The 26,471-nt window shown below is 39.0% G+C and overlaps 1 protein-coding gene across 4 annotated transcripts in view; it reads left to right on the top strand.

The window, feature by feature from the left end:
- LOC103714655 (protein CHROMATIN REMODELING 5-like) overlaps positions 1-26,471 on the top strand; it is a 49,520-nt gene that overhangs the window by 18,738 nt on the left and 4,311 nt on the right. For all 4 annotated transcript variants that reach the window (XM_039132812.1, XM_008801981.3, XM_039132811.1 and 1 more), the window contains exons 11-28: positions 1,416-1,509; positions 1,622-1,709; positions 1,798-1,932; positions 9,626-9,817; positions 9,942-10,009; positions 15,238-15,331; positions 15,437-15,561; positions 15,653-15,716; positions 17,056-17,268; positions 18,380-18,622; positions 18,818-18,928; positions 19,021-19,110; positions 19,214-19,396; positions 19,512-19,592; positions 19,753-19,995; positions 24,414-24,569; positions 24,683-24,860; positions 24,963-25,144. In XM_039132812.1, coding sequence (XP_038988740.1) covers positions 1,416-1,509; positions 1,622-1,709; positions 1,798-1,932; positions 9,626-9,817; positions 9,942-10,009; positions 15,238-15,331; positions 15,437-15,561; positions 15,653-15,716; positions 17,056-17,268; positions 18,380-18,622; positions 18,818-18,928; positions 19,021-19,110; positions 19,214-19,396; positions 19,512-19,592; positions 19,753-19,995; positions 24,414-24,569; positions 24,683-24,860; positions 24,963-25,144 — 2,540 coding nt within the window. The remainder of the gene's footprint in view (positions 1-1,415; positions 1,510-1,621; positions 1,710-1,797; positions 1,933-9,625; positions 9,818-9,941; positions 10,010-15,237; positions 15,332-15,436; positions 15,562-15,652; positions 15,717-17,055; positions 17,269-18,379; positions 18,623-18,817; positions 18,929-19,020; positions 19,111-19,213; positions 19,397-19,511; positions 19,593-19,752; positions 19,996-24,413; positions 24,570-24,682; positions 24,861-24,962; positions 25,145-26,471) is intronic.

Genomic DNA, 26,471 nt, shown 5'->3' on the forward strand with positions numbered 1-26,471 from the left:
TCCATCATGGTTGTTATACTGAATCATATCATCCTGTTTTGAGCATACTGTATCATACAAGTGGCGAACTGGTACTTGATATGGGGGGCGTTTTGAGTATGGTTACTACAAATTGACCCATACTGAAACTGTACAAGCATGGCATTTTCATGGGTACCAAAATTGGTACTGTGAACTATGGTTCATCCATAGACAAGTTCTAAAAAAGTTTGAATTTTTAAATTCCTTTGCAATCTCTTTTGCTACCTTTATTGGCTAAGCTTGTCGTATATTTTGTAATTCTTAACCGTTCAACTGGTCTCCACAACAAAGGTGCTTTCATTACTTTTTGGTGAAGACTTGATTGTTTACAATGTCCACATCAAGGAATGCCGTACCGGTCCGGTCCCTGACCGGTACCGGACACAGATGAAAACCGGTATTTCCGGTTTTCTTCTGTGAACCGGCCGGTACCGCTTGGTACCGGCCGGTTCGCACCGGTACGGTGTTTTTTTTTGGGGGGGGGGACCACAGCGCCTCGCTGTAGTTTTTTTTTTTTTTTTTGATGGGAAAGAAAGTGGTCCGGTACCGGTACGGACCGGTACCGTACCGGTCCGGCCGGCCACCGGTACGCCGATCCGGACCGGTACGGCGGACCTTGGTCCACATAGTTTTTAGTTTTTCTCTTGCTTGCTCTATCCTACTTGGCTCATTTTTATTGCTCCTGTTTTTTGTAGAATGGTACTAAAATGGCAGAAATAGTTTGTTTGGGGAGTTATTATTCCTCAACCATATGCTTTCCATACCCGAGTCCTTTTCAGTTTTCCTTCTGTAGTTCCATGAACTGGCATTATAACATTTATAAACAGCATAGTTTAAGGGATATATTCGTGCATGTTATTAGTTAATAAATTTATAACAAGTATAGGTTAAGTTATGATTCTCTGTATTACTGTTCTGTTAGCTCCTTTTTCCGAAGTGTGTTTCTAATGCCAGCAATATTTACATTCAGTATGCATCAAATTGTCATTGCACACTAAATAACCTTTTGATATTCTATATAACTGCTTCTTCATATCAGCAGTGTTCATTTGTAGGTTCTTCCTTATCATTGCAAGTTGTTTCATTATTTTGTTGAGCGAAAAATAGTCTTAATGGATCGTCCTTTAGTCATGAATCTCCATTGCATCAACGAAATTTCCGGTTATAGAAGTCCTATCTAATTCCTTATAGGATCACATAAAGTTCATTGCAGTTTTTCATTCTCTCTGTCATTATGTCCTCTTTTTTGTTGTCTATGATGAAATACTTTAACATAAATTTTGTGTTTTTCTTGTAGCATGTTCTTTTCCTTTTTTGCTATTTCTCAGCTCCTACCTCATTTTATATATAATTGTATGAAGAGATATTACTTGGATTCCTTTTGTCATTTTCAGCTAGTTTGCGAAAGCTTGATGAGCAACCTGGATGGCTGAAAGGAGGTACACTTCGTGATTATCAACTGGAGGGCTTGAATTTTCTGGTTAACAGGTTTGTTATCACTTCTTTTTGTTAGAATATTCTCTTTCATACCAGTTACTTCCCATGTTATATTAGTTAGCATTTTTCTAGAGTGCTTAGACATGGCCATTTTGTAGCACAGCTGGAGGAATGATACAAATGTAATTTTAGCTGATGAAATGGGTCTTGGGAAAACTGTTCAGTCGGTTTCGATGTTAGGCTTTCTGCAGGTTTGTTGTTTGTTATCCTTCGAATATGTTATCTTCTGTAATCCTATTTATTGTTGTCTTCAATGTAGTCTGTCCATTTTTATTGCAGAATGCTCAACAAATTCATGGGCCTTTTCTTGTTGTTGTACCACTTTCGACATTATCAAACTGGGCTAAAGAATTCAGAAAGTGGCTTCCTGAAATGAATATTGTTGTATATGTTGGAAATCGTGCTAGCAGAGAGGTAAGTCCTATTTGTGTTTCACTATTATTTAAGGTCTATGTACAGTAGATAAGGTTATTCATGGAAGAGTAGAAGTTTTGTAATAAATAAAATTAAATAATAATTTCAGCTGTAAAATGCTTCTGCCTGAACTTGTTTAGTCTAATGAAACCGATGATTAGTTTGTTAGTTTATACTTTATACCCTTGCTGGAGATATATTAGTCAGGGTTGGTGGAATTGGTACTGGGCACCATACCAGTTGCCTGGCGGGACGATTCGGTACGGACCCACGTCGTGCCGTATCGGGTTTGTACTGACACAGTAAAAGAGGCGGGGAAAAAGGAGAATGAGAGAGAATGAGAAGAGGAGGCCTAGGGAGGTCGTCGGAGAGCTAGCGGAGGGTCGGGGAGCCGCCGCGAGGAGGTGAAGGCCGGAGAGCCGCGGAAGAGGGGCTTTCTACGCGGAAGAGGGGCTTTCTACGCGGAAGAGGGGCTCCCTCCGGTACCCTATTTCGAAACAGGGGACTGGAGCGAGCCTCTCTTCCGTGGCTCCCTCCTCCGCGCGGCGGCTCCCAGGCCTCCGCCAGCCGGCCTTCGCTTGTCGGCCTCAACCTTCCTCTCTCTTTCTCCCTCCCTCCCTCCCTCCCTTTCCCGCTCTCTCTCTCTTTTTCTCTTTTTTCCTTCGTCTTCTCTCCCTCCGGCGCCGGTCTCGTTTTAGTTACCGGAACCGTCCCGGTCCGCGCCCAATACGAAATGGTTCCGCCGACCTTGATATTACTCTTTAATAGAAGTTATCAATTCAACAAATTTTTTATGTCAGCAATTCGTCATTTTTTTATCTACTTTAAGCAAAACTAATCCATGATCAAAATTAAAGTAGGGAGAAAAATTATATTGTTTAGATTAGATAACATACATTTAGATAGAATACTGACTAAAGGAGGGAGAAAAACTGTATTGTCTTACATAACACAGTAATCTTAGAATTATCTGAAATTTGAGGAAGTGTCAGATTCTGAAGATTGTGGGAGATGTGGTTTGGTGCTACTTGTGTTGATTATAGTGATTTACCTGCTATGCCAAATATCTGGAATTAATGCATCAGATAATATATCATAGTTAGAGAAGGTAATGGAGAAGAGATTAGTAAATAAACAATGATATACGAGCACTAATTTGTAATTTTGAATTATTGCATCAGATGGTGCATCATTGTAATGGAGAATAATGGAAGAGATTAATAAATAAAAAATGATATTTGAGAACTAATTTGTAATTTTTCCAGGAGCTTCAATCCTCATTATGACAATCATATGAGACAATTACGAAGTGGCTGTTATATTCCTAATTGTGGTTGGTTTAATTAAGGGTTGTCCTTGAGCTATTATTTGTGTAGAGCAAGAAAAGGGTAAGTGCTAATTTGAACCATGGATAAATTTTCCAAGATAAATGTCTAGAATATTAATTAAGTGAAATTAGAATACAATCCATGCAATTAATGCTTATGTATGTGGTGTTTTCCCACTTAGAGCAACTTTTAGTAGATTAAGATATTGTATGGTTACGAGGTGCAAGTAATTGTATGGTTTGAAATGTTGGATTACAACATAGTTTCATTTCTACATAATGAGTTGAGGTGGTTTTATGGTAAAAGCGTGAAGTATATAACATAAAAGGAGGTAGCATGAATAACCTTTTTTAGATTTCATGAGCATGCATTATTGAGGATGATTTGTGTTAAAGGATATTGGAGGATGGTGTACTTTTTGTATAATAGATAGGAGTTGAGAAAGGATTTGGAAGAGCTTGCAATAACACTATAGATAGCCTTAACATAAAAAAGTTGGGAATGAGGATCTATGGTTGACACCAAATACTTGTGCGAGTTTGATGGTCATGATTTTATTTTGCCGAACCGGTACTAGAGGACATATCGGCCAACGACTAGTTTGGCATCGTACTGGTCCGTATTATGCTGTTTCGGGGTGCACCAACACATGTTGACTCAGAGTGGGAGGGGGATAGGGAGTGGAAGGGGAGAGGGAGAAAAGGAGAGATGAAGAGAGAGGGAGGGAGGAAGGGGGAGGGTGCGTAAAACCCTAACCTTACCCGACCCCGAGAGAGAGAGAGAGAGAGGGTGGGAGGGAGGAGCTTATTGGAATTGAGTGGTGATTCTTCCATGACCAAGGAGTCGAGGCGGTTTTTGCGAGTGGGGGTCGGGGGAGGGCGGGGAATTAATTTTCAAGCGAGTCAGAACTATTTTAATAGCAGGGGAGGATGGTGGGGGAGTTTTGCTAGCGCGATGGAGAGTTGAACCATTTTTTAACAGCTAGAACTAAGATCGGAGGAACTGATACTGGGCACTATACCGGTTCTTCGACGGAACGAGTCCGTACAGGCCGTGCTGGGCCTGTACCGACAGAGTCAATTGTACCGTGGGAGAGAGAGAGAGAGGAGAGGGAGGCTAGCAGAGAGTGGTGGAGGGCCGGCAAAGGCCGCGGAGGGCCGACGGAGGCCACAGGGGCCTCTATTTCGTTCGAAATAGGGGAACTGGCCGCGGCCTTGCCTGCCACGGCTTCATCGGCCCTCTGCAGCCTCTGCCGGCCCTCCGCCGGTGTCCACCACCCTTCCCTCTCCCTCCCCCGCTCGCTCTCTTTTCTTCCTCTCCAGCTTCGGCAATGGGTCTCGTTTCCGTTGTCGGAACCATACGGTGAGGCACCCGTACGGCTTGGAATTGTCCGGTTCGGGATGGTTCCGCCGACCTTGGCTGGAGCCATGTTGGTACTTGGCCGGTTTGGTTAGGGATGGTTCGGTAGATCTTGGTTTTATGGTATGTAGAACCAAGGACCTCAATGCTGCTTGCTCTAGGCATGCTAGTTAATGGTTGGTGAGGCATATGCTATATCGTGCCATGTTGTGCCAACACAGTCATGTTGCACCAAATTTCCTGTATTGGGAATGATATGGTAGTGCGTATCTGACCGACATTATCCATATTGGTTGACAATGAAACCTTGTGAAGAACAAAGGAGGAATATAGATGCATTCAGGGGTGGAAGTGGGTCAATTGGTCAAGTTTGGTCGGGTTTGAGTCGAGTCAAGTAAGGACAACGTACAAACCTTGACCCATGCCTGACCTGACCCGAGATCGGGTTGACCCCTTGACCCATACCCACCTATGGGTTGTTTTGAGGCACCCATTTGACTGTAATCTAATCAATTTTTGTGTTACCTAATTGACCTAGCCTAACCTATCAAATCCAATTCTTATAATTCTTGCAACTAATTCTCAAAAAAAAAAGACCAAGCATTGAAAAAATTCTTATCCAAAATTTTGACTCGACTTAAATTGTTGTGACCTAAATAGACCATACCCTCAATGACCCAAGTCAGGTCAAAGCTTTGACACATATTTGTGCCATTTAAAGTTCGGATTGTTAAAATTTGACTCATACCTAACCCTAGTTAAAAAATATCCTTGACCCAAAACCAACCAAATAGGCTCGGGTCAATGTTTGCTTCTAGATGCGCTACAAGCTTAAGGTTTGTAAAGGATGAGGCGAGGTCTCAACAAAGTTGGTTAGGAATATGTGAGGCAAAGCAAAGCCAACTATTACTAAGGATTTGCTCCTTTAGGCACAAACGTATGTATAGTATGTGAAGACTATCCAATCGGATGAGGATTGTCACATGGTCAGTTACTCATTCACCTTCGATGGATTTCAGGCAAGGCTTAAAACACTACTCGTTGTGTATGTGGTCATTGGTTGGAACCATGATCTGCCGTACCGATCCGTACGGTTGGTACGTACCGGTCCGGCCGGGGATCGGTACCGGATCAACGTGGAATCCGGTACCGGTAATTTATTGTTGGAGAACCGGTACGGGACCAGTACGTACCGGTCCGGGCCACCACTGGTATGCCGATCGGTACCGGTACGGCGGACCTTGGTTGGAACAATATGTATGATATTGTATTTTGCGAATCACAACTTATCATATTGGTCTGTGCTGGGCTGTATTGGCATGCCTGTTGTATGTAATCCACCTAGGGATGCAAATGGGTTGGGTCAAGGTCAACCCAACCCGGCACTGGTGATGAATTGGACTGGGCCCAAATCCTGCTTGCCTCAATTTTAGTCGGAGACATGCTGATCCAAACCCGAACCAATTTATCTTGACCCATATGATTTTCTCTTAGAGGAGTTAGTTGACTTTTGATCTAATTCAAATTCAAACAAATACTTGATATAACAAATACTGCACATATTTTATTTTGTATATGTATATTATATATAGAAGGGTATGCCGTACCGGCCGGTACGAACAGGTCCGGGCTGGGACCGGTACCGGATTAGTGTGGGATCCGGTATTGGGAGCTTTTCATTGGAAAATTGGCTGGTACGACCGCCGTAGCGGTACGGGACCAGTATAGACCGGTGCAGGCTGCCATCGGTACGCTGATCGGTACCGGTACGACGGACCTTGCTTGTATAATATATGTAAATACATGGTTTGGGCTTGGAATGCATCGAAGTTGAGCCTTTACCCATCCTAAAATTGGTTCAGGATTAAAATCTTGATTTGGCCTGAGCCAAAAAGCCTACAACTATGGCCTGTCCTGGCCCTTTTTTGGGCTGGCCTGCTGGGCCAATGGGCCAGCTCAACCCATTTGCATCCCTGTCCACAAACATGGACCTTTTTGGGCTGACACAGAATGGTAGACAAAATACTGGGTGTGTGACTATGTACCGTGCACCTTTCTGGCAAGGTATACATTATAATATAGTACCTCGATCTGTATTTTCAGGATGTGGTTTGGAGAAACTTTGATGTTCATTGTATGTTGTGATTTTCTATTGAAGTCTGAATCAAGCAAAAGAAAACCTAGTATGATTTTTTGTTTTAGAAAATGATTTAGGGCATCTCAAAGATCAGCATAGCAATTCTAGTCCTCACCTGGGCCATGGAAGCACGATTAGGCTGAAATCAGGCCTAAGTACTCTTCTAAAGGTTAATAATAGCCTTTTGTTTTGTCTCGGTGTGTATCTTTAAAGACAGTGACAGGTTGTAGGATCTTATGGATAAAGTCACCCATACTTTGTAATTTCTTTTATTTCTTTGTTCATTGATTAAAGTTTTTGATCTGATGGTATGTGTTTTACCAGTCTTCTTTTTTTCCTTTTTCAAATCTCCGATTCCCTCTCATGTTCTATTTTCTTCTGTCCATGGTTTCTTTTCTCTGCAAATCAAATGTTAACAAGTTTGATAAGATTTCTTATTTTAAACCTGACATCAAGGTCCATCGTACTGATACCGGTCGGCGTACCGGTGGTGGCCCGGACCAGTACGTATCGGTCTCATACCGGCTCTGTATCGGCCCGTCCAGGTCCCATACTGGTTCTCTAACGATAAGTTATCGGTACCGGATTCCATGCTGATCCGGTACCGGATACCATGCTGATCCGGTACTGGTCCCAGGCCGGACCGGTACATACCGGCCCGTACCGGCTGGTACGGACCGGTACGACAGACCATGCCTGACATGTATTTTTCCCAAAAGAACAAGTAAATCCTAGCAGAGACCCCTCTTTCTCCCAAGACATGAAAAACCTAAAATTGACCCCCCCCCACCCCCCCTCCTCAATCTCTTCCCTTGGGTAAATACCCCTGGATCGAAAGTCCTAGAATCTTTGCATGAGCACCAAAAAGCCTTTAAAAATCATCTCTGCTGCATGTGATCCCCAGTTTAAAGGTCCTGAGATTGGATCCTAAACTTGGAAGCCCTTGGAGAATTCAACTATTCTCCTCTTTTCTCCGTAAACCTAATTTTCGTTCAATCTGCCTGGATTTTTTTGTCCTTCACTGCAAGGCAACAAAGACTTCACAAAATCTAGTACCTGCTCCTACTTGGCCAACTATTTCTTTTAAATGAAAAAAGGAGCTTACTGTAATGTAGTTAACGAATTGGGTTACAAATGGATGTAGGGTTTGATGAAGATTTTACAAATTAAATTTTACATAAATGTAATTGATATTTACTGGAGGAGTGTTATGAAGGGCTTCTTTGGTTGCTTGTATTGAAGAATATCAAGTAAATAAAGTTGCATGGATTTGGAACAATGACGAACACCTATTGCTACAACTCCAATTGTGAAGTGTAGCTGTGATTTATTTGTCTTGTCGTGCTTGGCTACTGTAACTAAACAAATGGTGTTTTGCCTATAGGCTGAGATTCAGAATTTTAACTGTTTATTGAGGTTTCAAATACATCTGACTGTATGCTACTGTTATTCTTGCACTGCTGCACCAGAGAAAGGGAACTTGCTATTCTTTTTCACAAGCAAAAGTACTTTAAACCATGTTCATTGGCAGTTTTTGGATATTTTGCAACTTTCTATCTCTCCCCCTCCCTCCCCCCCCCTCTCTCTCTCTCTGTGTATGTATGCACACGCGCATGTTTATCTGTGGGCATTTCTGTTTGCACTTTTGTGCAGTGAATATTCAATGAAATGTATATCTAAGGAATTCTGATGGGAGAAAAGAGCACCATCTATAAGTAGATCTTATTCATGCTTGTTATGCTTGTTTACCAGCGGTAATATCTAATGAGCCACATAAGAGTACCATCTCTTACTGTGTATATATTCCTGGCATGTTGGCCTAAGCTGTTTGTAAGTTGGCGGCTAACTTTTGGCTTTTTGGGCTTTTCCCTGAACCCTTGGATGTTTGCTGTTGGCCAAGGCATTACACTGAGCAAGCAACCCATGGTCATTTGGGTGCATGGGGATGTCGTAGCTGTGACATTGTCACATGTAAAAGATATGTTTAGTTTTATTACATGTTAAAAGAAGGGTTCACAGGTTCGACGGAACCATTTTGAACTGGGCGGTTCCAGCCGTTCCAAGCCGTCCTGGCAGCTCACCGGAAATGGGAACTGTTGTCGAAGGTTGACAAGAAGGAAAATGAGGCAAAGAGAGAGCGAGCGGGGGAGGGAGAGGGAGAGAGAGAGAGGGAAGGAGGCCGGTGGAGGCCGTCACCGGGGCAGTCGGTGGAGGTTGTGGTCGTTTCCCTATTTTGTTCGAAATAGGGGTCCGACCACTAAAAAAAATGTGATTTTTAAGAAGGCAATTTTTATTGCGGTCGTTGCCGACTTCACTTAAAAATTCTGAAATTTTTTAGCGGCTGGACTCCTATTTCGAGTTTGAAATAGGGGAATGGCCGCGACCTTCGCCTGTTGCCCCGTTGATGGCCTTCGACGGCCCTCCGCTACCCTCCGCCGGTCTCCCTCCCTATCTCCGCCTCCCTCTCTCCGCCTTCTCTCTCTCTCTCTTTTCCTCTCTCGTTCACCCTCTCCCCTGTCTCTTCCACTGTGCCGGTACGGGCCTGGCACGGCTCGGCGCGGGCCTGTACTAGCTTGTTCCGCCGGGCAACCAGTACAGTGCCCGGTACTGGTTCCGCTGGGCAACCGTACAGTGCCCGGTACTGGTTCCGCCGACGCTGTTCTTATATGCTTTTTATGTCAATTTATTAATGATAGACTGCAACCTATGTTCTGTAAGAGCATTGGGACATGTAGATTTTGTACCATCAAAATTCCATCTCTCTCTCAAAGTTTCATTCTATAAATTCTCATGGCATCATTGTCTCTTATCTTTTAATCATTGGATTACCTTTGACTTGTTGCATATTTATATTCTTTTCTGAAAGCAGGTCTGTCAACGGCATGAATTCTACACAAACAAGAAGGGTGGCAGACAAATAAAATTCAATACATTGTTAACTACATATGAAGTGATATTGAAGGATAAAGCTGTGCTATCTAAGATTAGGTGGAACTACCTTATGGTTGATGAGGCTCATAGATTGAAGAATAGTGAAGCATCACTATATACAACTCTTTTGGTGCGTCACAGATCCCTTATGCTTGCTGAACTATCTTGATTTTGCTTTACATGCTACTTTGATGTTAGAACTCTAGTTCCAGAGTTGCTTTTATATAAATTGTATTTGTTTTATTTTGGCACAGGAATTCAGCACCAAAAACAAGCTTCTTATCACTGGTACCCCACTGCAGAACAGTGTTGAGGAGCTATGGTGATTGTCCTCTCTTGAAGTTCTTATTTGTGATATAGATTAGTTGCCAATGATGATATATGCTTTTCTCAAGGTTTTTTTACTGCTTACAAAACATGGTTGCCAAATGGAATTTACTGTTCTAGTTTGTTATTACTAGGATGAGACTAGTGGTTTTTTAATGTGAGGCAATTTTTGTGTTCTTTTCATGTTCTACCATGCTGTCCATATAATTCAGGATTCACTCATTATTTATCTATTGATTCTCTATGCTCCTTATTTTTAAGGATTTTCTTTTTGATTTCCGTTTTCTGTGAACTCCTCTACTTTTTGGATGGTATTATGAGAGCTTCTCAGTTTTCCAGGCCACCAAACACCCCTTTAGTTTGGTGGGTCTATTTCTCCATTGTCGCACCATGACATGCTAGTTGTTTTTTTATTTTTTACCATGGCTAGTTCTCTTAGAATGACAAGCATGTCCTTTTTTTCCTACTTTGTACATGTAATTGAAAAATGTGGAAAAGTGAATGACGGTGGCTGTACTTCGATTGTCCTCTACCTCCACCAATTCATATTGGCAGCAGACTCGTACTACTCTTCTCATTTAGGTCTCCATTCCATGGTTGTTGAGAAGAAACATGGCCTTGATCAAGGCCATTTCCTCCTCCTCTCTCTGTATTGACCTAGAAGAAGGTTGTTGATCCAACAAGGGCTGGAGGGCAGATGGGGTATGGTTGTAGATGGATGATGTGGTAGGTTTCACCTCTATTTTGAATTTGTTTGTTTCTTCTATTTTTATTTTGGTTCAAAAATTTTATAAGTACTTTTAGTGAAGGTGTGGAATGGGAATCTTGTGGAAGATGTGGCGGGGATGAAGAATTATAAGCCCTTTCAGTTTTCTTGAGCTCTGTCTCTCATGCCTAGGGCTGCAAACGGGTCAGATTGGACCTTGGCATATTTGAACCCAACCCGACCTAATTTCGTATTCTAGTCATGATTTGGACCTGGAGCTAACCCATTAGTTGTTCAAGTTGGGTTGGTCGGGTTGAGTCCATCAATAGGATTTTTAGACCTAGCAGGTCATTTGGGTTGGGGTCAAGTATGACCTAGATCAGGTTCGGGTTGAGACTGGGTTGGATCAGTTTCGTAGTCCAAGTCAAATATCTGGCTATTCTTTTGTAGTTAAAAATATAATAATTTATAGTTAAATATAAAATCACTAAAATTTTTAATAAAACTAAAAGACCCGACTTAAACTTGAATTTTCAATCAAAAGCTTTTAATTTCATCCAAGTAATTGTTCATTCTTAAATTTACAAATAATGATTTTTAAAATATATATTGATATACTTGAGAGCATTATAAATTAGAATCCACCAAACCATACAATGAAATATGAACGTTTAAATGTAATTTAAGTGAAAATAGATAAGAGGAGATGTAATTGTTCGATGAAAAAAGAGGAATTAGTTTAAATGAGAGTTCATCCAATGATTTGGAAAAGATATTTAGAGTGGAAGAGAAGGAGATCTATATGATTCAGGATTGTGTCCCGCCAGATTGGTTACGGGTTAGGCCGGTCTTATTTTTTGTTGACCTAGTTTAAACCTGGATGATATACAAGAGGTCAGGTTAGAGTGGGTTGAAAAATACAAGACCAAGACCCAACCTTGAATTTAGACTGGGTCCAAATATGAGTCGGGCTTGGTATAATTGAGTCAAAATCGGGTCGGATCACATGTCGACCCAACCCATTTGCAGCCTTACTCGTGCCCTTGTTGTCGGGTGTAAATCTGTCTAATGTAGTATTGTATACCATGCAAATGATAACAAGTGGGTTTCCTTGATGTGGAGTGTTTGAAAGACTTTGAGTGATGCTTCATTTCAACCTCCACTGAATCCTCACTCCTAGTATGTAGAACAAAGGATCAAGAATCTCTCTCTCCCCTTCTTTGTTGCGACACATTTCTATCAACCCATTTCAGCTATAGCTTGATCCAACAAGATTCTATTACTGCATAATGACTCCAGCCTTTCTGCTCTCTCGAATAACCCTGTATGTGTCATTCAGTTATCCACTTCTATAAGCCTGACTGTTCATACTATCTCTTGACGTATGAGTGGATGTCTACATGAATGTGTGAATATATATATACACACACACTATAAAATAACCAGCAAAATTATTGGGTCATTTTGAGGGTTGGCAAAATTGAAGTGTTTTCATAATACAGCATAAATATACAGGAGGTCTGTGAAAATTTCCATATGAGTGACAACATTTTTTGCATGTGTAATCCTGCATTGAAAGGAAAAAGTATATATCTATTACAAGAATCTAAAAAAGTTTTTGAATGCAAGTTTCTATTTGTATAATAGTTTCTGAAATTTGTTCTGTACTTATGTAAGATTGAAATAATTTCTGTTATTTTTTTATTGCAACTTCCATTGTGCTAACTAGACAACAAAGACAATATATTTTGGACCTCCAGTACATCTTTGATCTTTTTGCACACTAGTAAATTTTTAAAAATGTTAAAAAAACTTTTAGTTACCATTTGACCAATTTTTGAGTCATTTTCCTATGTGAAAAAAATCCATACTTTGGAATAAGTTTTTTTTTCTCTATGTGCATGTATGAATGTATGTACAAGTTGCCAATAGTTATTTGCCTTACCCTTATCCCATTTATGATTTTGTGCTTGGGCCGCTGAGGTTCACCGTACTGATACTGAACCCCGTACCAGTGCCGCGCTAGTATAGACGTACCGAGTGTCGGTATGGTATGGTACGCGGTATGCCAGGCGTACAGATACCGACCGGTAAAACATACCATGGGCCGCTCTTTGTTGGTCTTGGCACTATACATGCGTATGGACTGGATGGTTTTTCATTAGGGCATTGCAGATGATAGATATTGCACTCACCTAGAAATTTGTGCACACACATCTAGTAGAGAGCCTTCTTTTTTATGCTTCAAGTATCTATTTGGGTGGAGAGAAGTTGGAAAAATATTTTGCTAGACCTACAATCTAGGATCGCTTTATCGGTTGCCCGACAGCACGGTTTGGTATGGTCCCTTGTCATTCCATCTCGGGCCCATACCATCACAGTAGAGGGGGCAGGGGAGAGCGAGAATGGGAGAGAGGAAAAGAGAGAGGGGAGGGAGGAAGGGAGATGGAGGCGGATGGCCTGAGAAGGCCAGCAGAGGGCCGCGAAGGGAGGGTGGAGGAAGGGCTCCTCCTTCCGGTTCCCCTATTCATTTGAAACAGAGGTCCCAGAGAGGGCTCTTTTTTATTTTGAAAAAATTAAGTGAAGTCGGCAAGGGGGTTGCCGACTTCAATTAATTTTTTCAAAATAAAAAAGGTGCCGAGATTCATATTTCGAACAAAATAAGGAAACCGGAGGGAGGAGCCCTTCCTCCACCCCTCCCCAGCCCTCTGTCAGCGATGCGCTTCCCTCTTGTTTCCTCTCTCCCATTCCCCCCGCCCCGCGTGCCTTCGTCGATATCTCGAGTGGAGGGGTGGAACTGCGTTGGTCCGCCATCGGTACAGCTCGGTATGACTCGAACTGAGGCGAACCGTGCTTGCAAAGAGTGATGGTAGATGTAAAAATTTGAGGCATCATTATGTAGTTGTCTTTCATGTTAGTGTTCAAATCCCATATCCTTTATGTTACTATCGGTTGTTGATATTTCATAGATGTTTTCTAGATCCACTATTGCCTGATCTATATTTTTCTTTTTTGCATTGAGTGTTGATGCATTCAGATTGTAGGTTAATTGTGAGTTACGTGCCCTTTTTCATAGAGTTTCTTTAAATTCCCATCATAAGACCTCCAAGTTTTGGCTTGAAGAGCTTGGTGGACATCTTGCTCCTCTTGCTCCATATATTTATAAATTTTGATCAACAACCTGAGGACCCTGAATGAATATATAGTCCCAAATTATTGTTAAGATACAGTAGCAGCAAGGGTGGAACTTCAATCGTTGGAGAAAGCTACTTTGGTAAAAGTCCTTGAAAATTCTCATTGCATCATTTTTTATTACATGCAAACTGTTGATTGAAGATTCAAGGTGCAGTAGAGGTTCAAGTATATGTAGCCATATTTATACTATATGTGCACAGTAATAAAAGAATGACCAATATATTTCACATCATACTATGGTACCTGATGTTAGTATCTGTAATTGCAAATAAATGTAACCATAATTATATACTAGTTTGGCCTTGGCGCAATGGTAAGGTTGCTCCATTATGATCTGGGTGTCATAGGTTCGAAAAATGGAAATAACTTTTTGGTAAGGCTATGCATATCCGACTCTCCCAAAACCCTATAGTGGTGGGCGGTGCACTAGGATGCTTTAATTTAGCTGCACCAATATGAAGATTCAACATCTTGATTTTGTTGTGCGAGATATTTTCTATGAAAACAATTTTTGATGTTGATTTGTAACAATGTCATGTATGATGATGTTGATGCACACCATGTAATGCTTTGTTTCAAATGAACCATTTTGCTGATTTGTCTTGAGTGTTGCTGCTGGCTCTGTCTTATGATTTGGACCTCAAGATGAATGTCTCTTCCTGTATTTATCCTTGGCATTTTTTTGCATCCATCAAAAAGTTGCCTAGAATAGGAAAGTGACATGACTTCATCGAGGGCTAATCTTAAGTTGAGAACCAATTTTAGTATATTCTTTAACCTTGGTTATGGCCTGCTATGTGAGTTAAAAATTCTTGAGTTTGGTTGGAGGCAGATCATTTAAACTTTTTCACCCATAATGAACACTCAAACTTTGTAGTTGCAAAAGAAATATCCTATAGAAGGCATGAAAGACCAAGATGTTCCATCATGTACTGTTTACCTGGAGTGTAAGAACCACAAATGCCAAAAATAGGGACATTTTGTGCAAAACTGCAGAAAACCTTGCTCAAAAATTCCATGGCATGTTTGTCAAGGTTCATTGCAAATAGAATTTATAAATGCTTTGATAGTCACCTGATAGAAAAACTTCTATGGATTTGACAAAGAAACAGAGATTATATTTCTGACATTTTGAGTACATGGTAATGATGATCGGAGGAATTATTGCTTGATTATTTTCTTAGAATTGACTGTCATATAATATTAGTTTGTTCTTCTTGTGATGCAGTATGTCTTTTTGTTGGTCAGAGCATTATTTTTCATGATCACATTCGCATCTCAAAATTGTTAATTTGGTTTGTCTTTGTTCTTATTGGTGACAGGGCCCTTCTACATTTCCTTGATCCTGTAAAGTTTAATAACAAGGATGATTTTGTTGAGAAATACAAGAATCTAAATTCTTTCGATGAAATTGAGGTACATCATTTGATTATTTGGCTTGCATTCCTCATTTCCTTTATATTTGTTGAATGGACCAATATTCTCTCCACATGCCAAAGTCTCACTTGGTTGTGTTTTTAGCTTGCTAATCTTCATAAGGAATTGAGGCCACACATTCTCCGAAGAGTCATAAAGGATGTTGAGAAGTCTTTGCCTCCAAAAATCGAGCGCATTCTTAGGGTAGAAATGTCTCCTCTTCAGAAACAGTAAGTCCTTTCATCATATTATGATTCATTGGTTGGATTTTTTTGGTTTTCATCGCTGTGTAAATTTATGTTGGTATTCACATTTCTACAGGTATTACAAGTGGATTTTGGAGCGCAATTTCCACAATTTGAATAAAGGGGTTCGGGGGAATCAGGTGTGTACTTATACTTTCATATCTTGATATGTTTACTTCTATACATAGTACTGAAGCCAAATTTCTGTTGTATTATATGATTGATTATTTTCTTCAACTTAGAAGCAGGATGGATATTTTCTCAACAACCAATAAATAACTTTTGCTTGTATCCAATACCCCTACATGCCGAGAGGTTGTTTTGTGAATGCTATTGTTATTTTAATATGCCATATTTGTAGTAAAAAATCACTTACTATAAAGTTATTTAAATATTCTGAAATATTTCTATCAAATAGTTTTTCAAGTTTTTACTAACAAAAATGCCACATATCTATGAATTCCTCGTGCTCTTACAAACAAGACATGGTTTTTCATGAATACTTCAGATTAGTTTTTAGCCTTTTTTTGACTTTTCCACCTGTTTAATTGTTTGTTCACCTTTTAATCCATCATATGCTCAAATTCTCCTTAAATAATTTTGAATCCCGAATTGATTATTATGGTAACAAGTGTACTTCATGTTTTCTTGGTTTGTATGAGTGCTAAGATCTATTGACAGATAAGTGTCCTAAGATGAATCATACACATATATATTAAGTGATACCTTTCATGATTAAGGTTACAGTTTCAAGCAAGGTCTGCCATACCGGTACCGGTCGGCGTACCGGTGGCGGCCCAGACCGGTACGAATCAGTCCCGTACCGGTCACGTACCGGTTCCGTACCGGTTCTTCAACAATAAACTACCGGTACCGGATTCCATGCTGATCCGGTACCGGTCCCAGGCCGGATTGGTACGTACCGGCCCGTACCGGCCCGTACCGGCCGTTATGGACCGGTACGGCAGACCATGGTTTCAAGTATGTCTTGTCAACACAATGGTTGCATCATCTGTTAAGGTCTTGTATGTTTTATGACTTAGTCCTATTGTTTCCTTAGCATGTTTTATGTTTCTTAAACTTTTTATAACTGAACCAGTGGGTTTTTGATTGCTAAACATATAAAAGAGAATCAGGTACTTTGATTATTGTTTGCTAGAATTCAATTATCTTTTGCTTTAAAATCAAGATTACGAGAGCCCCGCAAATAGAAGTTTCTTTATTGGGTGCAGGCACATGTTTGGCACTGATAGCCATGGACAACTTTCTCGGTAATAGAGCAAAAACCAATGAAAAGTGCATATAAATGAATAAAGTATTTCTTTCATTCCACACCTCTCAGTAGGCATATAAAGATATTATCCCACATACATATATTTGTATCCATGTGCCATGTATAACTGTGACATGTCACTTGTATTAAATGTTGTAATAATTAAAATGTTGAATTGATACTTTTATTTTTCAAAAATCATGCAGGTTTCACTCTTGAATATTGTTGTTGAGTTGAAGAAATGCTGCAATCATCCTTTCTTGTTTGAAAGTGCTGATCATGGATATGGTGGAGATAACAGCACTAGTGATAGAAATAAAGTTGAACGCATAGTTTTGAGCAGTGGGAAGTTAGTAATCCTTGACAAACTACTTGTTAGGCTGCGGGAGACAAATCACCGTGTTTTAATATTCTCTCAGGTTGGTTTGTTGTCTGTACTTTGCAAACAAGAGCTCTAAGCTTTGCAATTTGTTTGTAAATGTGCTACAACTTGAGGAATTGTGATGCTTCTTTTTTGTTCTAATTTGCCTGTTGAGTCAAATTTGCATTACATATGAACTGGTGGTGAGTATTTTCTGTGACCTTTGTGCTTGAATGCTGATTTTACTAATTATTATCTACTCAAGGAATCCACAGCAGCCTATAATTACTATTGGCTGCTTGGATTCTGATGACAATCACTACTTACAAAAAGTTTAATCGCAAAAAATTGTGCAATAATTGCACCCTTGTTTTATCTCATCGCTTTGGTTATCTTTTGCAAATGTCTAATGACAAGCAGTTTTTTTAGAAGAGTTCATGTTCATTATCGTTTGGACTTTGGACACTGAATTAGTGATGCCCTGGTGGTTCGGCATTGTCTGAGGATTGAATTGGGTATTGTGCAGAGTTTTGCATAATTGTAAATATTGCCCATTATTAAATATGTGGCAATAAAATAAATGACATGTAATTTCATTAGTAACTCTGGTGTTAGTTCTGGCATTCAATGGATGCTTCAAAGATGTACTGCGATTTTTAATACTAATTTTTTTTGGGAGTAAAATGTGTTAGATATTATTGTTGATGTTGAGAGTCTTGAGGAAAGAGAGATGAAGTTGTATAGTTTGATCTTCATCCTTCAGTCATGGCAAGTTTCGACATGCAGAGAGATCAATACAAAACAATGCTCTTAATGGTGCCAAGTCTAGAATCTGGAGAAAGAGGTTGGCAGAACCTTTTAAGGTAGTTGGAGCATTTTGTGGGTTTATAGAAGTATGACAAATGAACTTACAAAGTTATCACAACATTATGTCATAGCACTGACCTTATGAAAACAAATTGGAAAATATGCCTAAGTGTGTTCTTTGCTAATTTAGGTGACACTTTTCCTAGCATAGCCAAATGGCCACTATTTAGACTGAGTGCATTTTCTTGGAGTCAACTATAATTTCTATCTATTTTAATTACAGTAACTGTATTTCTTTTTGTTGAAGAGTAAAAATACAAAAAAAAGATGTATTATGTTTTTTTGTCCTGCCTGACATGCAGATGGTTAGGATGTTGGACATACTTGCGGAGTATTTATCACTTAGAGGATTCCAATTTCAGAGGCTTGATGGTAGTACAAGGGCTGATCTGCGCCAGCAGGCCATGGAACATTTCAATGCACCTGGGAGTGATGATTTCTGTTTCCTTCTTTCAACACGTGCTGGTGGGCTGGGCATTAATCTTGCTACTGCAGATACTGTTATAATATTTGACTCAGACTGGAATCCTCAAAATGACTTGCAGGTTTGAAGTGTGATAGTGTCACTTTTTTTTTAGTTGAATATTTTGTTCCTTGTTATTAAATTTTTCATTTATTTCACATAGGTAGATTTTTTTGCCAGTCAATTAACTACAATTTGTATGACGTGCTTGAGATATATATGCAGCATGGTGACATTCTGTAACCCTTTTAATTGATGGTTATTTTATTGCTTATAGGCAATGAGTAGAGCACATCGGATAGGACAACAAGAAGTTGTCAACATCTACCGATTTGTTACTAGCAAAAGTGTGGAGGAGGATATCTTGGAGCGTGCTAAGAAAAAGATGGTAATACTGTCTTCTTACCGTTTTTTTAGTATCAAGTTTGTACAAAATTAAATGTGCATGTAAGCTTCTTAATTGACTATTTTTCGTTACAGGTTTTAGATCACCTGGTTATTCAGAAGCTGAATGCAGAGGGCAGGCTTGAGAAGAAAGAAACAAAGAAAGGAAGTTCTATGTTTGACAAGGTTAATAAAAATCATGCCTGTCCATTTAAGAGACGGATATATCTCTCATACACACAAGAGTCAATTACTCAAAATTTTCATCCATGCACTTCTCTTGCTGCAGAATGAACTTTCTGCAATATTGAGGTTTGGAGCAGAGGAATTGTTTAAGGAAGATAAGAATGATGAAGAGAGCAAAAAACGACTTGAAAGTATGGACATCGATGAAATTCTGGAGAGAGCTGAGAAAGTTGAATCTAAGGTGGCTGATGGGGAGCCAGGAAATGAATTGCTAAGTGCTTTCAAGGCAAGAAGTTAATTTGAATAACCAGAGTATCTGATTTCTTTGTCAGGCCTATTATGGAACATCACACTATCATTGTACTTATATGCTACTTTCGCCTTCTTTTATTGCTTTACAGGTTGCCAATTTCTGCAATGCTGAAGATGATGGGACATTTTGGAGTCGGTTGATACAACCAGAAGCTGTGGAACAAGCTGATGTATGAACTTTTGCCTTAACTGATATGTAGTGTTTGACCTTAAATTTTTTAATTGGTAAATCGATCATGCGGCGATCTTTGTTGAACTGTTTCTGCTATTCTTTGTGTTCCAGGAGGAATTTAACTTATTCATATCATTTTCATCTTGTGCATGTTGCAGGAAGCATTAGCACCACGTGCTGCAAGAAGTACCAAGAGTTATGCTGAAAATAACCAAGCTGAGAAAAGTATGAAGCGAAAAAAGAGGGCCTTAGAGCCTCGAGAAAAAGCTCAGAAGCGTTCGAGCAAAGCTGCTGATGCTTCAGTCTGTTCTTTGCCGATGATTGAGGGAGCAGCTGCTCAAGTAAGAGAGTGGTCTTTTGGAAATCTATCAAAGAAAGATGCTTCGCATTTTGTTCGAGCGGTAACGTGTTGCGTTTTCTTTTAGAAATCCTTAATTTTTCTCCAGACATCTATTATACTCAGTTATGAACTTGTTAGATCAGTTCAATTAATGCCACTTTGAATATATGCGGCAATTTTGATGTGCATGTTCTATACACGATAATGTGGATTGCATACGCATATCGTAACTCATAATGTCCATGTCTTTACATGTATGTATATTAACATAAACGTTAAGATATTGGACTTTTTGCATCTATCCATCATTCACTGTCCCCAACCCCCTTATCTTCCACCACTCCACAATCCTCATGTCCCTTCTTGATTCTGCTGGCCTATGAGCTTTGCTCGATCGTCTCATCTGCTTGGTGATCCTTTTTTGTCTTGATATTGGTCCTTTTTTGTGCGCTCCCTCCTTCCCTCCCAACACTCGCTTCCCCCACTTCACACTTTAATGATGCCCACTTACCAATATTAGGCTTATTCAAGGATTCTTGTCTAAAAATATGGGGGTATTCCGCTAATACCATACCATTTCACATTAGAATACATTATATGGGAGAACACAGAGGCACTTGTTTGCTAAAGAGTCGGGACGTCCTGGTTGGTATCGGATGGGATCTGCTGGTTTGCTAGTCGAATAACATGGTTCATGTTCGGACATCCTAGCCCTATGCGTAGAGAATAGAGCCTTTGTTGGCTTCTTCTTTTGTGGACTAGTCACTGGGGAGAGCTTAGAGAAGGAAAAGGTCAAAAGGGGGGAGAGAGAGAAAGGAGAGGAAGGGAGAGAGAAAGGGGAGGAGGTCATATATCTAGCCTTCTCTACATTAGGTCATGGTATCTAGTAAGGTCATTACACTTCCTTTTTATGCCATTTATTTGGCCAAAAATTGAGAAAATAATAGAAAATTATGCCAAAATTTTGTTCAGCATGAAATTTATGGATGTTGCAGGCACGGATCAACCTCCAATATCATAGATTTCTTGAATGTGTATTTTAATTTTATAAATTATGTTATTTTTGAAATGAATTAATTGTTGAAATATTATAAAAATAATTTTGTTTTATTGCATGTTTTCGCTATTACTTACAAAAAAATTAAAAGTTCATTAAAAATAATAAAATTACAAAAAAGACCTGCAAGAAAGGTTGCCTCGATACTCTATTTATTGAAGAAGCTCAAAAAAGCCCACTTAAGAGGCTAAAAAGATCTTAAAATTCATGAAAAAACAATAAAAAAAAATAAAAAAAATGAAAAGGGTTTTGGGATGCTGATCTGTACTAAGTGTCGGAATGGGAGCATACTGGTACTATACACAACCGGGACTAGACCAGGAGAGATGCTGGTAGTAGGTCTTGAATATCGGGCTTATTGCATATTTGCCCCTCTAAAGTTAGAAATTGACATGCATACCTTTTTTTTCTTTTGTGCATGTCACACTGCCCTACTATCAAATCTTGTTCATTGCTGCTTATTTAACAAAATTTGGGAAAGGATAAAGTGCCAAATAACCCCTCAACTGAGCTACTAGTTTGCATGTATTCCTGTGTGGCGCAGCAGGATGTTTGAGATTTTTTTGATGGGTATAAATTAATTGGTAGGTTCAATGTTTAGGTCTTAGTAATGATGTTGTGATGTTCAGATATGACAGGTGAACTTTGAGAGACATAGATATATGAATTTCATTCCAGATGCATGTATGCAATTTGTACATTTAGAGAGACAAATACACAATGCCAGATTTTGGATGATACATGCAGGGGAGAAAACTTATAAATGTCTAGTTATGGAATTACATTTTAGTACTTTTGGACAACTGAGCTCCTTTTCCGATGTTCTTGTCATAAACCACCCATAACCAATATCTTGTTTCCATTCATTTGTTGTTGGCATGAATTTGTTCACATGGTTTATTCTATATGCTGTTTTACTAGGAAATCATTTTTTTTCTGTGAATTCATGTTAGTAATGATTAGCATCCAAGAACAGCGGTGGATGCAGCCATATATGTGGGTGTGGTCCCTCGACCACACCACTTTCTATATGTGGTTACTCTATTTGGCCAGGTTTTATATGGGCTGAATAGAGTGCCCGCTTAGCATTATCCGGCCGTGTAGGTGTGGCACAGGTTCAGTTGGTGGCTGGATTTGGGTTATGGCGAGGTCAGATTCAAGTATTATTGATCATGTTCATTTGTTGAGAATGTTATAATTATTGCTGTTAGGTATCAGGTACTGTGTTGCAAGTAGTTATTGCTAGTTTTTATTGCTGCTAATATTATTTTTTCTATTATTATTTATGTATTTATCTTTTTAAAATATTTAAAGGTACCTGCAACCTATTCACTCACATATGCATTTCCATACAAAGGTCACTTAGCCATCTGCATATACAGCTGCCTTTTAAAACACTAATCAGACATTAACTCGTGCTACATCCTTGTGTCTGAGATGAGTGCAACTTGTCCTGTTATCTTCTTTATCTCTTTGTCAATAGTTCAAGTTATAACAAGCTGTTGGGCATGTTTCAGATGTGATTTGATAGATGGGACTAGAAAGTAGATCAGGGAATAATGGAGGTCTCTTGCAGAGGGTTGCACATTTGTGATAACTCATAAGAGTAGGGAGGGGGTTACATTAAGGAACGAAAAAGAACCTGACAAGTATGACTTGAGAGAGAGGGAGAGTCTTGGAATCTATGTGCAGTCTATGTTGATGATAGATGAGAGCAATCTTTAAAATATTGGTACCGATCCTGTACTGATAGCATAATAATACAGGGCAGATTGGTATGGTATGCCCCTGTATCAACACATGAAATACTGCTGGAGTTGGCACATCAGCTGTTCCATGTGTTAGTGCCAGAGCGCACCAAGCCCCTGTATCATTCTGGTACTATGCCATTGCCAGTTGGTATGGTATGCCCCGCGACAGCCAGTACAGGTTGGTTTTTTAAACTTGGATGAGAGAAAAATGTTTTTGTTGTTAATGGTTCTAACCCATCTCAGAGTATGGGAGAGAGAGATTCTTTAATCTTTTTCTTTTAATCCAATTTATCCAGCTTCATGGTTAATGTCTGCTTCACTTCTGCACAAAGTTTATAAAGTTTCTGCATTATGCGAGGTTAGCGTGTTTTCATGGTGCCTGTTGAGTAAGAGGAGCATGGGTATCTAAGAAAACATACTGAAGACTTTTTCTTTGAGTCATAGCTGGAAACATGGGCAAGGCTTTGTGTAGCATGCAGCATACACTTCATAAAGAAGCTTGGTTGATGTGTATGATTTTCACCTTATGCCTTCTGAGAGATGCACCTTAGTCTCTTTTTTTTCCTTCTCTGACAATGGAGGACTCTGGATGAACCTCATATTCAGTGATTTTTTTCCTTCAAATAGTGGTTCTTTGTGCAGTAAAATTTCAAACTTATGTGTTGAATATGTGTTTGTATATACTATGTTCTAGGTATTCTCAAAAACAGAATATGCTATGCTTTTAGGTGAACATTAAGTGGTAGTAACTTTGAATGCTGGCCACTTGGTTGCAAGTTTTTGCTTTAGATTCAATAATGAATGTTTGTACAATGTTAGATCCTTTAATCTAAGCACATATGCAAACTTTAATGCTTATGGAATTCTGATGCAGATATTGAGTCTAGATGCAACAATCATGTCTTTATGTTATATATTTCTTTTCTACAGTTGTCCCAGATCTGATGATCTTCATAACTATTTCTTACATAATTACATTGTTAGTAGAAGTCGAGAAGTTCTGGCTGAATGCGTCAAACCTAGAGTCAAAATGTGTTGCTTGACACGCCTCCTTTCTTAACATTGATGGATGCTCACTGTTAGTGTCGATGGTTGGACAACCGAGTCTCGTGGATGCTTCATTTACCTTATTATACTAAATATGTTGTCCCTTGATTCTCTGTGATTCATTTATCCTTGAAATTTACCCTGTTGCTATTACTATAAGACCTGAATATCTGATTATATCCATCTTCTATATGTGTTTATGCCAAGTACAGTATGAGTATGGTCTTACATATCCTAGATGTTATTTGGTTGATCATCCTCTCAAATCATTTTTCTACGTTCTTGGATGCATTTTTTTCAACTGATTTTTCTCCTTCTGCTTTTGTAGTATATTTATGTCAGAAGTTCAGCTTTTTTTTATTAGTTTACTTTTTGTGATTTAGTCATGGGGAAAACAAGCTAGAATTTAAGGTTATCATTGATGCTTCAGAGAACTCCTGAGTGGAGCTTCTTCACCAGAGTTCTCATCTGATTTGGCATTGAAACACCAACGAATAATGTTTCTTGCAGCATCTAATTGTTTTGGTGATTAGAGAATTCACAATTACTGTCTTCTTTATTTTTATGAATATAAATATATTCTTTTTTTTTCATCTTCCTTATCTTTAAGATTCTTTTTTTTAGGTCAAGAGGTTTGGAAACTCAAGCCAGATTGACTTAATTGTGGCTGAGGTTGGTGGTATTATTGAAACAATTCCTCCTGAGGTCCAGATTGAGCTATTTGAGTTGTTGATTGATGGTTGTCAAGAAGCTGTTAGAGGAGGAAATATGGATGTTAAGGTTTGTCCCATGATGTATCAATGATGTGATGCATTATTTTTTTCTTATATATGAGATGGACAGCTGGTTGCACTGCCAGTTTATTTAGTTTGCTATTCTGGTCTTATCTGCAGGGAACTCTATTGGATTTTTTTGGTGTACCTGTAAAGGCATATGAAGTATTAGATCGTGTAGAAGCGCTTCAGCTTCTAGCAAAACGCATTGCACATTACAAAGATCCAGTTTCTCAATTTCGTTTGATAATGCAGCATAAAAGTCCACAGTGGTCCAAAAGCTGTGGTTGGAATTCAGGCAAATCTTGACTCCAAATTAAATGCTTGTTATTCAGGTAAATCCTGATTGTTATTCACTTATACTGATGAACATTATTGTTTCTGTTCAAAATTTCATCAGTTGATGATGCAAGGTTGCTTCTTGGAATACACTATCATGGATATGGAAATTGGGAAAAGATAAGATTAGATCCTAGGCTGGGTCTTACTAGGAAAATTGCTCCAGCAACTCTTGGGGAACGGGAAACTTTCTTACCTCGTGCACCTAACTTAGATAATCGTGCTGGTGCTCTTCTAGGAAAGGTATGCCATTCTTAAATCTAACATGACTATAATTTTTCTCGTATGGAAATGACCCGCATTTTTAGCAACGGTGCAGTTTATTCTTCACTTTTTGCATCTTTAGATAATTGTGCTAGTTGTTTGCTTGACTACTTGTGTTACTGAGTTTCATTAGTAGAGGTGTTTCTTCACAACTTTCTTCTCCACATCATGATGTTTCAGTTATGTCATGCATGTTACTTGTAGGCGGTGTATGTATTTGCTAATGTGATTGTATGGCCTATCTAAAGCTGGATAGCTATCTATAATTCTGAAACCTCCAAGATTAATTTGTTATGACATAATTTACTACATTTACACTGATGAACTATTGAATATTTGAATTTCTTCCAGCTTGTTTCAAGTCCTTATAGCTATTGTCCTGTAATATTACATATGAACCAATAAACTGCAGAGAATCGTAGACAGATCCATTACAAGTCATTTTGTTTGCTTAATCTCAAATTTTCTTGGATGGGACCATTATGCCCATGATTCATCTGTCAGCAGTGGTTAGTAACTATTCTAAGCATTTATTGTGGATGGCTGATAATTGCTTGTAACATGGCTATGAACATATCCAAGTAGGTTGAAAGTTGGAGTCTAAAATGACAGTGAAATGGTCATTTGGAAACTCATCATTCATATATCATGTCTCATGGACTTTGTACTAGTTTCAGGGTTAGATAAGTGTCCAAGACTTTGGTTGGTATTGCTTCTACCGTTTAAAAAGGCACTCTCAAGAAATCAATTCAAGTTTCTTTAAAAAAAAATCAATTTTGATATAATTTTTATTGGTAATTACATTTTGTAAAACTACCTTTTATGCATCTGCTTACCATATTTATAGGATAAGGAACAAGCTCAAGGAGGAAGAACCAAGGAGTTAGTTTTTCTAGCTTCTCCAGAAAGCACTTTTTTTTGACTTCTACTTCTCATAGAACCACCTTTAACTTACCAAACAGCTAACCTTTTCAGGAAATGCTTTTTTCTACTTTAAAAGTTGCAAAAGTACTTTATTAAGCAACACCAGACATGTCTTTCACCACTTCACCATTTGTGTCATGCTTGTACTTTTGTATCCATGATATGTTATGTCAACATTCCGTCATTTGCCAAACCATGGATTTTAAGTCACTGCCAAGAAGGTATAGAATTAAATATTTCATGGTTTGAAATTTTGGTTTTGGTCATGGCTCAACAATGCTGAACAAGTTTCAAACTTGGCAATTTTATTTGTTTTGGCTCCATTTCAATAGCTTTTCCATCCACCAAGAAAAAAAAAGATTTTTAAAAAAAAATCAGAGAG

The sequence above is a fragment of the Phoenix dactylifera genome, chromosome 13, assembly GCF_009389715.1.
Source record: "Phoenix dactylifera cultivar Barhee BC4 chromosome 13, palm_55x_up_171113_PBpolish2nd_filt_p, whole genome shotgun sequence".
Lineage (NCBI taxonomy): Eukaryota > Viridiplantae > Streptophyta > Magnoliopsida > Arecales > Arecaceae > Phoenix > Phoenix dactylifera.